The sequence below is a fragment of the Cyclopterus lumpus genome, chromosome 3 (assembly GCF_009769545.1).
Source record: "Cyclopterus lumpus isolate fCycLum1 chromosome 3, fCycLum1.pri, whole genome shotgun sequence".
NCBI lineage: Eukaryota > Metazoa > Chordata > Actinopteri > Perciformes > Cyclopteridae > Cyclopterus > Cyclopterus lumpus.
The window spans coordinates 30,466,747-30,482,296 of NC_046968.1; the positions used below are offsets into that span (position 1 = coordinate 30,466,747).

The 15,550-nt window shown below is 49.1% G+C and overlaps 1 protein-coding gene across 3 annotated transcripts in view; it reads left to right on the forward strand.

Moving 5' to 3' along the window:
* The window catches only part of vps13c (vacuolar protein sorting 13 homolog C), a 104,666-nt gene that overhangs the window by 73,896 nt on the left and 15,220 nt on the right, over positions 1 to 15,550 (forward strand). For all 3 annotated transcript variants that reach the window (XM_034560899.1, XM_034560881.1, XM_034560890.1), the window contains 20 exons: positions 723 to 987; positions 1,265 to 1,425; positions 1,504 to 1,625; positions 2,138 to 2,435; positions 2,544 to 2,933; positions 3,381 to 3,485; positions 3,612 to 3,767; positions 3,857 to 3,982; positions 4,087 to 4,220; positions 4,312 to 4,438; positions 4,912 to 5,147; positions 7,605 to 7,749; positions 8,157 to 8,297; positions 8,385 to 8,466; positions 8,605 to 8,674; positions 8,795 to 8,906; positions 9,010 to 9,123; positions 12,160 to 12,290; positions 12,407 to 12,488; positions 15,404 to 15,517. In XM_034560899.1, coding sequence (XP_034416790.1) covers positions 723 to 987; positions 1,265 to 1,425; positions 1,504 to 1,625; positions 2,138 to 2,435; positions 2,544 to 2,933; positions 3,381 to 3,485; positions 3,612 to 3,767; positions 3,857 to 3,982; positions 4,087 to 4,220; positions 4,312 to 4,438; positions 4,912 to 5,147; positions 7,605 to 7,749; positions 8,157 to 8,297; positions 8,385 to 8,466; positions 8,605 to 8,674; positions 8,795 to 8,906; positions 9,010 to 9,123; positions 12,160 to 12,290; positions 12,407 to 12,488; positions 15,404 to 15,517 — 3,111 coding nt within the window. The remainder of the gene's footprint in view (positions 1 to 722; positions 988 to 1,264; positions 1,426 to 1,503; positions 1,626 to 2,137; positions 2,436 to 2,543; positions 2,934 to 3,380; positions 3,486 to 3,611; positions 3,768 to 3,856; positions 3,983 to 4,086; positions 4,221 to 4,311; positions 4,439 to 4,911; positions 5,148 to 7,604; positions 7,750 to 8,156; positions 8,298 to 8,384; positions 8,467 to 8,604; positions 8,675 to 8,794; positions 8,907 to 9,009; positions 9,124 to 12,159; positions 12,291 to 12,406; positions 12,489 to 15,403; positions 15,518 to 15,550) is intronic.

Consider the following 15,550-nt stretch of genomic DNA (forward strand, 5'->3'; position numbering starts at 1 on the left):
CATGTTCTATAACCTCACCACGGTGCATCATAACATGTTCTATAACCTCACCACGGTACATCATAACATGTTCTATAACCTCACCACGGTACATCATAACATGTTCTATAACCTCACCAAGGTACATCATAACATGTTCTATAACCTCACCACGGTACATCATAACATGTTCTATAACCTCACCACGGTACATCATAACATGTTCTATAACCTCACCAAGGTACATCATAACATGTTCTATAACCTCACCAAGGTACATCATAACATGTTCTATAACCTCACCACGGTACATCATAACATGTTCTATAACCTCACCAAGGTACATCATAACATGTTCTATAACCTCACCACGGTACATCATAACATGTTCTATAACCTCACCAAGGTACATCATAACATGTTCTATAACCTCACCACGGTACATCATAACATGTTCTATAACCTCACCAAGGTACATCATAACATGTTCTATAACCTCACCACGGTACATCATAACATGTTCTATAACCTCACCAAGGTACATCATAACATGTTCTATAACCTCACCAAGGTACATCATAACATGTTCTATAACCTCACCACGGTACATCATAACATGTTCTATAACCTCACCAAGGTGCATCATAACATGTTCTATAACCTCACCACGGTGCATCATAACATGTTCTATAACCTCACCACGGTGCCTCATATAAAAACCGGTTCATCCCTGTGTGTTGTAGGCGTTCTCTGAGGCCACAGCCTCCACCTTTGACTACTCTCTGAAGGAGAAGGCCCCCTTCACCATCAGAAACTCTCTTGGGATCCCTCTCATCGTGCAGCACACCGCCTCCTTGAGGCCGGTGGGTTCTCCAGCTCTGGGGAAACTACACGAGCTGTCGGTGGACCAGACCATCGACCTGGAGTACTCCACGTTCGCTTCGGCGTCACGAGACAAACTGTCGGCTCTGCAGCGACAAGAGAGCTGCCTGTTCAACCTCAGCATCGGTCAGAACGCTTTCTCTTTCTCTGGTTCCAACCTTCGTTTCTGCTCCGTGTTCGAGCAACAGACCAGAATACAAAGAACAAGGCCCTGCTTGATATTTGTGTTCTTGCATGACGTCATGCTTCAGGGAGTAGCGCTAAGAGTAGAGCTTTGAAAGCCTTTTAGCATATCTAGTGTGTTGTTGGTAGCAGGCGTCATGCTAGCACCATGCTGACCTGTGGAGCGAAGGTCAAAGGTCGTACAATACTAACGGTGTCTGATGTGTCTCTGAACCGGCAGTGCCCTCCGGATACAGTGAGATCGCCAACATCGCTTTAGACAAACCGGGTCGTCGTCTCTACAACGTGCGGGGGCCGAAGCTGCAGGAGGCGGTCTCTGTTGTGCTGCAGATCGACGCTGCCGAGGGCAACAAGGTCATCACTGTCCGCTCGCCGCTGCAGGTCTGAAACGCACAACACTGAAGAACTTCTCCTCGGTCCGAGCCGGAGAACCGACAGCGTCCATGTTTGTGCTTGCAGATAAAGAATCACTTCTCGGTGCCGTTCACTGTGCTGAAGTACTGCCCGGCCTCCAGGAGCCTGCAGAGCGTCGGACAGGCCGATCCCGAGCGGGAGTTTCACATCGCCCTGGAGTCATACAGGTAGCCTCACGTTGCCTTGCTCAGGGGCACGAAGGAAGCGGTTAGCATGCACCACCACCGATGTCGTGTTTCATCTCTTTTTTCTGTTCATTAATTCATCCTGTAAGTAAGAGACAACCTTGGCTGCTCTGAACTTCTCTTTAGAGATGAGAGAATGAATGCAGACTTGTTATTGTCTTTTTCAAGGGGGTCACGGTATCTTTAGGGGTCAAAACTAGAAGCCTGAAGATTCATTTAATACATGTATTCATTGTGAACGTGTACATTATGATACAAGTATACGATGGCCTTCGTGTTTCATTCATTTAATGTATTTAATTATTGGGTTAATTTAATTTCTGACACATATTTGTAAATGTAATCAATGAAAATGATCAAAAATACCTCATTCAGACTCTAAGACCAGAGCAAAAGCCATTGTTTTATTTCCTTTTAGATGTGGTGTATTGTGGAGGTTAGGGTTCAGGTCTCTGTGGTTCCGTGTTGACGGTGTGGTTCCATGCCCCCCCCAGGTGTCAGCTGTTTGTGCGTCCGGCGGGCAGCCTGGACGGTCAGTACGCTGCGTCCACCACCTGCGTGTCGTGGAAGGAGCAGGTGCACCACAGTTTGGAGGTGCGCTCGGTGCTTCAGTGTCCGGCGTCCGACAGCAGCCTCCTGCCGCTGGCGGTCAGCGTGCTGGCCGTCCCCGACGACCTGCGACACATCGCCAGCCTCGGAGAGGAGGACTGGGACCCGGCCTACGTCATCCACCTCCACCCGGTGGCCACGCTACGCAACCTGCTGCCCTACACCGTCCGCTACATGATGGAGGTACGGTGAATTAGAATGGGACCATTAAGGTCACGTGGACCCACAAAGCAGATGGATCTAGTTCGGCCATCTGGTCCGATGTGGTCTGATGTGGTCTCTCCTCCTCAGTGCTCGGCAGACTCTTATGAGCTCCAGGAAGGCAGCACGGCGGACCTCCTCGACGCTCGCGTCGCAGGTGAGATGGTGTCCCTGGTGCTGACGAGGTATCAGGGCCGCGACTGGCACGGACACGTGCGCATCGAGCGCGAGATGCCGGAGTTCTTCCCCGTGTGTCTCGTCTGCGACTCCGACGTCGGCGTGACGGTGGACGTGAGCGTCCACGCCACGCGGACCGCGAGCCGCCTGCTGCTGTCGCTCTTCAGCCCGTACTGGATCATCAACAAGACGTCCCGCGTGCTGCAGTACCGCTCCGAGGACGTGAGCGTCAAACACCCGGCCGACTACCGCGACATCATCCTGTTCTCCTTCAGGAAGAAGAACCTGTTCAGCAAGAGCAAGGTGAGAACATCTCCTGGTTAATAATAATAACCAATAACAGCATAACGACCAACATAAATCATCATCCTCCATATTGAATCAAATATGAATGAATATTGTCTCATTCTTACCACCATTTTATATTTTCAGTTCATAAGAAGAATTATAAATAACACGAAGCTAACTATACAGGCGATAAACAATATTAAAGAAAAAGGGGGCGTGGCCTCATCCCTTCAACGGGTCCCTTGAGTCCACAGGTTGCCTCTTCGTATGGTTCCATAGGGTTCCTTCCCCGGGCATGTGTCTCTGGAGAACGTGTGTGAGTGGTAGAACATTGTTGGTGTTGTCACCGAACTGTTGGTTAGTTGTGTTGTTTCACCTGAACTTTGACCTGAAGCCGACCCATTTCACGGTGCAGAGAATGACTTGTTGTTGTTGTTGTTGTTGTTGTTGTTGTTGTTGCAGCTCCAGCTGTGCGTCTCCACCAGCTCCTGGTCAGAGGGGTTCTCCTTGGACACTGTGGGAAGTTACGGCTGCGTTCGCTGTCCCGCCAACAACAAGGACTTCCTGGTAACTGAGAGACGTGTTCATCACTTTAGATATAACATATAACCATATATATATATATATATATATATATATATATCTCATCATCTTGACTCCCGTACTGGTCTTCCTCGGTGTTGGTGTGTCTAGGTGGGCGTCAGCATCCGGATGAGCAGCTTCAACATCACCCGGGTCGTCACCATGAGTCCTTTCTTCACTCTGGTCAACAAGTCCTCCTACGAGCTGGAGGTCGGGGAGGTCACCAGCCAGACCGCCACCAGGTGGCACTACATCTCCTCCACCGAGGTCTGTGACCCGAAGACCGGCAGAGTGTTTGTTTGTGTAGTTTGTGTGCTTGTAATTCTGTTGTTGTTGTTGTTGTTGTTGCGTTGCAGTGCCTCCCTCTGTGGCCGGACAACAGCTCGGGGAAGTTGTGCGTCCGTGTGGTCGGATCTGAATCCACCTCCAAGTTGTTCTTCTTCAACCGGCAGGACAACGGCACCCTGCTGAGCCTCGACACGGTCAGTGTCTGTGCTCGACCAATCACAGCCTCCGATTTTACTTTGAGGGCGCCGTACATTTCAGGGCTTTTTACGTGTGTGTGTGTGTGTGTGTGTGTTTTTAGTGTGGTGGGATCATCGTAGACGTGAACATCTCCGATCTCTCCATCGCCGTCAGCTTCACTGATTACTATGAAGGAGCAGCTCCAGCTCTGCTGCTCAACCACACGCCCTGGGTCTCCATCAGCTACAGGCAGAGGTCAGAGGTCAACACACACATGTTAGTCCGTCACGCCCCTTGACCTTGTTATGTCTATATGAAATGAAACTCCTCTTTCCTTCCCGCTCAGCGGCTCAGCGACGGTTCACGAGCTGAAACCCGGCGAGGCTCGCCGCTTTGTGTGGGACGACCCGGCGGGCGTCCGGAAGCTCAGCTGGAGCTGCATGGAACATTCTGGAGAGCTGGACCTGCTGAAGGTCTGACACTACGGGGTTCTTTTGGTTCTTTAGAGACCCAAAGACATCTGGGTTTGCAAAGCATGCATCCTTCCAAAAGTATGAGAAAGGATTTCCTTTGCTTCACCGAAAGATCTCAGGTTGTTCTGGCTGCTCCCAAAGAAGACCATTAAAACTGTGAATGGATCAATGTAAACAAACAACGAATTACTGACACTGGTGATCTGTGGAAAGAGGCAGCTCTTTGATACCAAGTTTATGGTCTTATTTATGATTTTGTGGAACGTTGAACTTAGATGTACACCCTGTAAACACTACAATACCAGTTATAACTAGTTAAAATCATCTCATAGAGTCAATATTTCTATAGGTGTGGATTTCTAATGGGAATCTTTCTCTAACTCATTTAAGTGGTTTGTGGGGACCAGCTTCTGGTGTGTGGTCCCCATAATGACAGTTAAACAAGCTGAGTGTGTGCCTCGTTTCTGGTCCAGGACGACGTGGGACAGTTCTCCTCCGACAGCCTGGCTCAGGTTCACTGGGTTTCCTTCCTGGACGGACGCCAGCGGGTGCTGCTGTTCACCGAGGACGTCGGCGTGGTGACAAAGGCTCGCCAGGCCGAGGAGCTGGAACAGTTCCAACAGGAAGTGAATGTGTCGCTGCAGAACCTCGGGCTGTCGCTCATCAACAACGTCAACCGGCAGGAGATCGCTTACATTGGCATCACCAGGTAGACCCTTCACCAGGTAGACCTTTCACCAGGTAGACCCTTCACCAGGTAGACCCTTCACCAGGTAGACCTTTCACCAGGTAGACCCTTCACCAGGTAGACCTTTCACCAGGTAGACCCTTCACCAGGTAGACCCTTCACCAAGTAGACCCTTCACCAGGTAGACTCTTCACCAGGTAGACCCTTCACCAGGTAGACTCTTCACCAGGTAGACCTTTCACCAGGTAGACCCTTCACCAAGTAGACCCTTCACCAGGTAGACCTTTCACCAGGTAGACCCTTCACCAAGTAGACCCTTCACCAGGTAGACTCATCACCAGGTAGACTCTTCACCAAGTAGACCCTTCACCAGGTAGACTCTTCACCAGGTAGACCTTTCATCAGGTAGACCCTTCACCAAGTAGACCCTTCACCAGGTAGACCTTTCACCAGGTAGACCCTTCACCAGGTAGACCCTTCACCAGGTAGACCCTTCACCAGGTAGACCCTTCACCAGGTAGACCTTTCACCAGGTAGACCCTTCACCAAGTAGACCCTTCACCAGGTAGGCCCTTCACCAGGAAGACCCTTCACCAGGAAGACCCTTCACCAGGTAGACCCTTCACCAAGTAGACCCTTAACCAGGTAGACTATTCACCAGGTAGACTCTTCACCAAGTAGACCCTTCACCAAGTAGACCCTTAACCAGGTAGACTATTCACCAGGTAGACTCTTCACCAAGTAGACCCTTCACCAGGTAGGCCCTTCACCAGGAAGACCCTTCACCAGGTAGGCCCTTCACCAGGAAGACCTTTCACCAGGTAGACCCTTCACCAGGTAGACCCTTCACCAGGTAGACCCTTCACCAGGAAGACCCTTCACCAGGTAGACCCTTCACCAAGTAGACCCTTCACCAGGTAGACCCTTCACCAGGTAGACCCTTCACCTGGTAGACTCTTCACCAGGTAGACCCTTCACCAGGAAGACCCTTCACCAGGTAGACCCTTCACCTGGTAGACTCTTCACCAGGTAGACCCTTCACCAAGTAGACCCTTCACCAGGTAGACCTTTCACCAGGTAGACCCTTCACCAAGTAGACCCTTCACCAGGTAGACTCATCACCAGGTAGACTCTTCACCAAGTAGACCCTTCACCAGGTAGACTCTTCACCAGGTAGACCTTTCACCAGGTAGACCCTTCACCAAGTAGACCCTTCACCAGGTAGACCTTTCACCAGGTAGACCCTTCACCAGGTAGACCCTTCACCAGGTAGACCCTTCACCAAGTAGACCCTTCACCAGGTAGACCTTTCACCAGGTAGACCCTTCACCAAGTAGACCCTTCACCAGGTAGACTCATCACCAGGTAGACTCTTCACCAAGTAGACCCTTCACCAGGTAGACTCTTCACCAGGTAGACCTTTCACCAGGTAGACCCTTCACCAAGTAGACCCTTCACCAGGTAGACCTTTCACCAGGTAGACCCTTCACCAGGTAGACCCTTCACCAGGTAGACCCTTCACCAAGTAGACCCTTCACCAGGTAGGCCCTTCACCAGGAAGACCCTTCACCAGGAAGACCCTTCACCAGGTAGACCCTTCACCAAGTAGACCCTTAACCAGGTAGACTATTCACCAGGTAGACTCTTCACCAAGTAGACCCTTCACCAGGTAGGCCCTTCACCAGGTAGGCCCTTCACCAGGAAGACCCTTCACCAGGTAGGCCCTTCACCAGGAAGACCTTTCACCAGGTAGACCCTTCACCAGGTAGACCCTTCACCAGGTAGACCCTTCACCAGGTAGACCCTTCACCAGGAAGACCCTTCACCAGGTAGACTCTTCACCAGGTAGACCCTTCACCAGGAAGACCCTTCACCAGGTAGACTCTTCACCAGGTAGACCCTTCACCAGGTAGGCCCTTCACTTCACCAGGAAGACCCTTCATCTGGTAGACCCTTCAACACGTAGACCTTTCACCAGGTAGACTCTTCACCTGGTAGACCCTTCACCAAGTAGACCCTTCACCAGGTAGACTCTTCACCAGGTAGACTCTTCACCAGGTAGACCCTTCACCTGGTAGACTCTTCACCAGGTAGACCCTTCATCTGGTAGACCCTTCAACACGTAGACTCTTCACCTGGTAGACTCTTCACCAGGTAGACTCTTCACCAGGTAGACCCTTCACCAGGTAGGCCCTTCACTTCACCAGGAAGACCCTTCATCTGGTAGACCCTTCAACACGTAGACTCTTCACCTGGTAGACTCTTCACTAGGTAGACTCTTCACCGGGTAGACCCTTCACCAAGTAGACCCTTCACCAGGTAGGCCCTTCACTTCACCAGGAAGACCCTTCACCAGGTAAACTCTTCACTAGGTAAACTCTTCACTAGGTAGACTCTTCACCAGGTAGACTCTTCACCAGGTAGACCATTCACCGGGTAGAAATGGGATAGTGAATAAAAAAGGTATGTACTTCACAGCTCCGGAGTGGTTTGGGAGATGAAGCCAAAGAACCGCTGGAAGCCGTTCAACCAGAAGAACATCAACCTGCTGGAGAAGACCTACCAGAGCCAGCTGAGCGGGAGGACGGAGGGCGGCTGGCTGAGGCTGGAGAGCAACCTGGAGGTCAGAGGTCACCACACACACACCAACACGTTGTGTGCCTCCTCGACTCCTTTCCTCGCCCCACGTCTTAGCGACGTTAATTAAATATGAAGTTTGTTTAGTTTTAGTTCAGGTGACTCTCATTAATAAATGAGGTTAGAACAAAGTCTGACAAGGTGAACGCCAAGTTGACCATCTTAAATAAATATAATGTATGAAAACAAAGAGTTATAACAGCTGTGTGTCACACTGAGGATACACAGGTGTTTCCTCGCTCATAGCACCTCCAGCATGCCTCCTACATCCTAGAGTCCTCGCTCGAGACGAGGAATCAAGGAGGCACAACATGGGAAATAAAGTGGGCGTGCACGTTGATCGATTAGATATCAGTCGCTGGTCCAATGAGCTGAGAGCGTGTGATGTCACAGGTCAACCTGAACGCAGCCGTCATGATGATGCGTCAGCCGTTCTCCTCGCCGGTGAGGAGGAACTTCCTGTCTGGGATCCATGTGGAGTTCAAACAGTCGCCGCACCAGCGCAGCCTGAGGGCCCAACTGCACTGGCTGCAGGTAAGCGCACACACACACACACACACACACACACACACACACACACACGCTCAGAAACACACACTCAGCTGAGGTTTCTGTCTGCAGGTGGATAACCAGCTGCCAGGCGCCATCTTCCCCATCGTCTTCCATCCGGTTCCTCCTCCAAAATCCATCGCTTTGGACTCGGGTTTGTTTCCTCCATCTTTAACCCATCCACCTGTCCAGGCTCCGCCCCTTTATTTTAAAATCTCCTCTGTTTTTAATGATCAAAACATCCTAATTCGGTAAAGTTTGTTGTCTTTAACTCTAAGCTCCGCCTCCACAGAGCCGAAGCCGTTCATCGACGTGTCCGTCATCACCAGGTTCAACCAGCACAGCAGCGTCATGCAGTTCAAGTGAGTCCCCTGGATCTGGATCCGTTAGTCCGGTTGATCTGGATCTGTTTCCTTCATGTTTTACACCTTGAGCCGTCTTTGAATGCTGTCGCCGTGACGACGGTATCGCGTGTACTTCAGGTACTTCATGGCTCTGGTGCAGGAGATGGCTGTGAAGATCGATCAGGGTTTCCTGGGGGCCACCTTGGCTCTGTTCACCCCGGCTGAAGTTCCCCAGGCCGACAAGCAGAAGGTAGGTAGGAGGCGGGTCCGAGGTTGGACTCCGCGGCATGCGGCACCCTTTACCTGCGGCGCCCTTTACCTGCGGCGCCCTTTACCTGCTGCTTGTGTTCCAGGTGCAGCTGCTGGACAGAGACCTGCAGCTGCTGGAGGCGGAGCTTATGGAGGCGTCGCTCAGCGACTCTTCAGGACTCAGCTTCTTCGAGCATTTCCACATCTCGCCCATCAAGGTGAGTTCAGGGACTTCAAACTGTGACTGTATACAACAATGTCACATCTCAGCTCATCTCTCTTGTTATATCTCATATCTCAGCTCATCTCTTGTTATAGTTCATATCTCAGCTCATCTCTCTTGTTATAGTTCATATCTCAGCTCATCTCTTGTTATAGTTCATATCTCAGCTCATCTCTCTTGTTATATCTCATATCTCAGCTCATCTCTTGTTATAGTTCATATCTCAGCTCATCTCTTGTTATAGTTCATTTCTCAGCTCATCTCTCTTGTTATAGTTCATATCTCAGCTCATCTCTCTTGTTATAGTTCATATCTCAGCTCATCTCTCTTGTTATATCTCATATCTCAGCTCATCTCTCTTGTTATAGTTCATATCTCAGCTCATCTCTCTTGTTATATCTCATATCTCAGCTCATCTCTTGTTATAGTTCATATCTCAGCTCATCTCTTGTTATAGTTCATATCTCAGCTCATCTCTTGTTATAGTTCATATCTCAGCTCATCTCTTGTTATATCTCATATCTCAGCTCATCTCTTGTTATATCTCATATCTCAGCTCATCTCTCTTGTTATAGTTCATATCTCAGCTCATCTCTCTTGTTATAGTTCATATCTCAGCTCATCTCTCTTGTTATATCTCATTTCTCAGCTCATCTCTCTTGTTATAGTTCATATCTCAGCTCATCTCTCTTGTTATATCTCATTTCTCAGCTCATCTCTCTTGTTATATCTCATATCTCAGCTCATCTCTTGTTATAGTTCCTATCTCAGCTCATCTCTCTTGTTATAGTTCCTATCTCAGCTCATCTCTCTTGTTATATCTCATTTCTCAGCTCATCTCTCTTGTTATATCTCATATCTCAGCTCATCTCTTGTTATAGTTCATATCTCAGCTCATCTCTCTTGTTATATCTCATTTCTCAGCTCATCTCTCTTGTTATAGTTCATATCTCAGCTCATCTCTCTTGTTATATCTCATTTCTCAGCTCATCTCTCTTGTTATATCTCATATCTCAGCTCATCTCTTGTTATAGTTCATATCTCAGCTCATCTCTCTTGTTATAGTTCATATCTCAGCTCATCTCTCTTGTTATATCTCATATCTCAGCTCATCTCTCTTGTTATAGTTCATATCTCAGCTCATCTCTCTTGTTATAGTTCATATCTCAGCTCATCTCTTGTTATAGTTCATATCTCAGCTCATCTATCTTGTTATATCTCATATCTCAGCTCATCTCTCTTGTTATATCTCATATCTCAGCTCATCTCTTGTTATAGTTCATATCTCAGCTTATCTCTTGTTATAGTTCATATCTCAGCTCATCTCTTGTTATAGTTCATATCTCAGCTCATCTCTTGTTATATCTCATATCTCAGCTCATCTCTCTTGTTATAGTTCATATCTCAGCTCATCTCTTGTTATAGTTCATATCTCAGCTCATCTCTTGTTATATCTCATATCTCAGCTCATCTCTCTTGTTATATCTCATATCTCAGCTCATCTCTCTTGTTATATCTCATATCTCAGCTCATCTCTTGTTATAGTTCATATCTCAGCTCATCTCTCTTGTTATAGTTCCTATCTCAGCTCATCTCTCGTTATATCTCATATCTCAGCTCATCTCTCTTGTTATAGTTCATATCTCAGCTCATCTCTTGTTATATCTCATATATCAGCTCATCTCTCTTGTTATAGTTCATATCTCAGCTCATCTCTCTTGTTATAGTTCATATCTCAGCTCATCTCTCGTTATATCTCATTTCTCAGCTCATCTCTCTTGTTATAGTTCATATCTCAGCTCATCTCTCTTGTTATATCTCATATCTCAGCTCATCTCTCTTGTTATATCTAATTTCTCAGCTCATCTCTCTTGTTATATCTCATATCTCAGCTCATCTCTTGTTATAGTTCATATCTCAGCTAATCTCTTGTTATATCTCATATCTCAGCTCATCTCTCTTGTTATATCTCATATCTCAGCTCATCTCTTGTTATATCTCAGCTCATCTCTCTTGTTATATCTCATATCTCAGCTCATCTTTTGTTATATCTCATATCTCAGCTCATCTCTCTTGTTATATCTCATATCTCAGCTCATCTCTCTTGTTATAGTTCATATCTCAGCTCATCTCTCTTGTTATAGTTCATATATCAGCTCATCTCTTGTTATAATTCATATCTCAGCTCATCTCTTGTTATAGTTCATATCTCAGCTCATCTCTTGTTATAGTTCATATCTCAGCTCATCTCTTGTTATATCTCATATCTCAGCTCATCTCTCTTGTTATAGTTCATATCTCAGCTCATCTCTCTTGTTATAGTTCATATCTCAGCTCATCTCTTGTTATAGTTCATATCTCAGCTCATCTCTATTGTTATAGTTCCTATCTCAGCTCATCTCTCTTGTTATATCTCATTTCTCAGCTCATCTCTTGTTATATCTCATTTCTCAGCTCATCTCTCTTGTTATAGTTCCTATCTCAGCTCATCTCTTGTTATAACTCATTTCTCAGCTCATCTCTCTTGTTATATCTCATATCTTAGCTCATCTCTCTTGTTATATCTCATATCTCAGCTCATCTCTCTTGTTATATCTCATATCTCAGCTCATCTCTCTTGTTATAGTTCCTATCTCAGCTCATCTCTCTTGTTATATCTCATATCTCAGCTCATCTCTTGTTATAGTTCATATCTCAGCTCATCTCTTGTTATAGTTCATATCTCAGCTCATCTCTTGTTATAGTTCATATCTCAGCTCATCTCTCTTGTTATATCTCATATCTCAGCTCATCTCTCTTGTTATATCTCATATCTCAGCTCATCTCTCTTGTTATAGTTCCTATCTCAGCTCATCTCTCTTGTTATATCTCATATCTCAGCTCATCTCTTGTTATATCTCATATCTCAGCTCATCTCTCTTGTTATAGTTCCTATCTCAGCTCATCTCTCTTGTTATATCTCATATCTCAGCTCATCTCTCTTGTTATATCTCATTTCTCAGCTCATCTCTTGTTATATCTCATTTCTCAGCTCCATCTCAGTTTGTCTCTGGGCTCCAGCGGTGAGGACTCCTCTCAGGACACGGCGGCCCTTCAGTCTTTCAACCTGTTGCTGAAAAGTATCGGAGCCACGCTGACGGACGTCGATGACCTCGTCTTCAAGTACGACGCCTCCTGCTGCTTTTTGTTGTAGAGAGATGCATTCTGGGCCATGAAGACGCTGTCTGGCGTCACTTTGTCTTCTTCCTGGTGTTTGATGGTCTCGTCCTCTCCGGCAGGCTGGCCTTCTTCGAGGTGAAGTACCAGTTTTACCGCAGAGAGAAGCTGATGTGGGCCGTGGTGCGTCACTACAGTGAGCAGGTGAGGGCCAACGATCTAATGACAGACTGGTTGTGTGTTCTTGTACAGTTTGGATGATATTTAAATAACTTATAATTACATTATAATGCATTATAGAAACACTACAATGTATGACAGCTATTATAATTATAATACTACATGATCCTTCCAGAACAAACGTCAGTGACTAAAGCATGATGCATATGAGTGCTTATATATGTAATTACAAAAGATTATGTATGTTTATGATTGTGTTATATACATAGATACATGGAACGTTTTACCAAAATGTAGCGTACTGGTCTTCAATTCAAGGTCCTTCCCCAAAGGACCCCATGTGTCCCCAAAGGACCCCAAGTGCCCCCCTGTGTCATGTGTCCCCAAAGGACCCCAAGTGGCCCCTCTGTGTCATGTGTTCCCAAAGGACCCCAAGTGGCCCCCCTGTGTCCCCAAAGGACCCCAAGTGGCCCCCCTGGGTCATGTGTCCCCAAAGGACCCCAAGTGCCCCCCTGTGTCATGTGTCCCCAAAGGACCCCAAGTGGCCCCTCTGTGTCATGTGTTCCCAAAGGACCCCATGTGTCCCCAAAGGACCCCAAGTGGCCCCCCTGTGTCATGTGTCCCCAAAGGACCCCAAGTGGCCCCTGTGTCATGTGCCCCCTGTGTCATGTGTCCCCAAAGGACCCCAAGTGCCCCCCTGTGTCATGTGTCCCCAAAGGACCCCAAGTGGCCCCCCTGTGTCATGTGTCCCCAAGTGCCCCCTGTGTCATGTGTCCCCAAAGGTCCCCAAGTGCCCCCTGTGTCATGTGTCCCCAAAGGTCCCCAAGTGCTCCCCTGTGTCATGTGTCCCCAAAGTACCCCATGTGTCCCCAAAGTACCCCAAGTGTCCCCAAAGGACCCCATGTGTCCTCCTGTGTCATGTGTCCCCAAAGGACCCCATGTGTCCCCCTGTGTCATGTGTCCCCAAAGGACCCCATGTGTCCTCCTGTGTCATGTGTCCCCAAAGGACCCCAAGTGTCCCCCAAGTGTCCCCAAAGGACCCCATGTGTCCTCCTGTGTCATGTGTCCCCAATGGACCCCATGTGTCCTCCTGTGTCATGTGTCCCCAAAGGACCCCAAGTGTCCTCCTGTGTCATGTGTCCCCAAAGGACCCCAAGTGTCCTCCTGTGTCATGTGTCCCCAAAGGACCCCAAGTGTCCCCCTGTGTCATGTGTTCCCAAAGGACCCCAAGTGTCCCCCTGTGTCATGTGTCCCCAAAGGACCCCAAGTGTCCTCCTGTGTCATGTGTCCCCAAAGGACCCCAAGTGCCCCCCTGTGTCATGTGTCCCCAAAGGACCCCAAGTGGCCCCCTGTGTCATGTGTCCCCAAAGGACCCCAAGTGTCCCCCTGTGTCATGTGTCCCCAAAGGACCCCAAGTGTCCTCCTGTGTCATGTGTCCCCAAAGGACCCCAAGTGCCCCCCTGTGTCATGTGTCCCCAAAGGACCCCAAGTGGCCCCCTGTGTCATGTGTCCCCAAAGGACCCCAAGTGTCCCCAAAGGACCCCAAGTGTCCTCCTGTGTCATGTGTCCCCAAAGGACCCCAAGTGTCCTCCTGTGTCATGTGTCCCCAAAGGACCCCAAGTGTCCTCCTGTGTCATGTGTCCCCAAAGGACCCCAAGTGGCCCCCCTGTGTCATGTGTCCCCAAAGGACCCCAAGTGCCCCCCTGTGTCATGTGTCCCCAAAGGACCCCAAGTGGCCCCTCTGTGTCATGTGTCCCCAAAGGACCCCAAGTGTCCTCCTGTGTCATGTGTCCCCAAAGGACCCCAAGTGGCCCCCCTGTGTCATGTGTCCCCAAAGGACCCCAAGTGCCCCCCTGTGTCATGTGTTCCCAAAGGACCCCATGTGTCCCCAAAGGACCCCAAGTGTCCTCCTGTGTCATGTGTCCCCAAAGGACCCCAAGTGTCCTCCTGTGTCATGTGTCCCCAAAGGACCCCAAGTGGCCTCCCTGTGTCATGTGTCCCCAAAGGACCCCAAGTGCCCCCCTGTGTCATGTGTCCCCAAAGGACCCCAAGTGGCCCCCCTGTGTCATGTGTCCCCAAAGGACCCCAAGTGTCCTCCTGTGTCATGTGTCCCCAAAGGACCCCAAGTGTCCTCCTGTGTCATGTGTCCCCAAAGGACCCCAAGTGCCCCCCTGTGTCATGTGTCCCCAAAGGACCCCAAGTGGCCCCCCTGTGTCATGTGTCCCCAAAGGACCCCAAGTGTCCTCCTGTGTCATGTGTCCCCAAAGGACCCCAAGTGTCCTCCTGTGTCATGTGTCCCCAAAGGACCCCAAGTGGCCCCCCTGTGTCATGTGTCCCCAAAGGACCCCAAGTGCCCCCCTGTGTCATGTGTCCCCAAAGGACCCCAAGTGGCCCCTCTGTGTCATGTGTCCCCAAAGGACCCCAAGTGTCCTCCTGTGTCATGTGTCCCCAAAGGACCCCAAGTGGCCCCCCTGTGTCATGTGTCCCCAAAGGACCCCAAGTGCCCCCCTGTGTCATGTGTTCCCAAAGGACCCCATGTGTCCCCAAAGGACCCCAAGTGTCCTCCTGTGTCATGTGTCCCCAAAGGACCCCAAGTGTCCTCCTGTGTCATGTGTCCCCAAAGGACCCCAAGTGGCCCCCCTGTGTCATGTGTCCCCAAAGGACCCCAAGTGCCCCCCTGTGTCATGTGTCCCCAAAGGACCCCAAGTGGCCCCTCTGTGTCATGTGTTCCCAAAGGACCCCATGTGTCCCCAAAGGACCCCAAGTGGCCCCTGTGTCATGTGCCCCCTGTGTCATGTGTCCCCAAAGGACCCCAAGTGTCCCCATTTCTCGACTATCTTCCGTCAGTTAAAGTCTAATCTAACCGATGAGAAGAACATCTCTCTGGTTGAACAGTCAACTTGTGACCTAAGACCATGGTGTTGTTTCTTTGGCTGCAGTTCCTCAAGCAGATGTATGTTCTGGTTCTGGGTCTGGACGTCCTAGGGAACCCTTTTGGACTGATCCGAGGTCTGTCTGAGGGAGTGGAGGCCTTCTTCTACGAACCTTTCCAGGTAACGCAACTCACAAATCCACCTGGAGCCGAG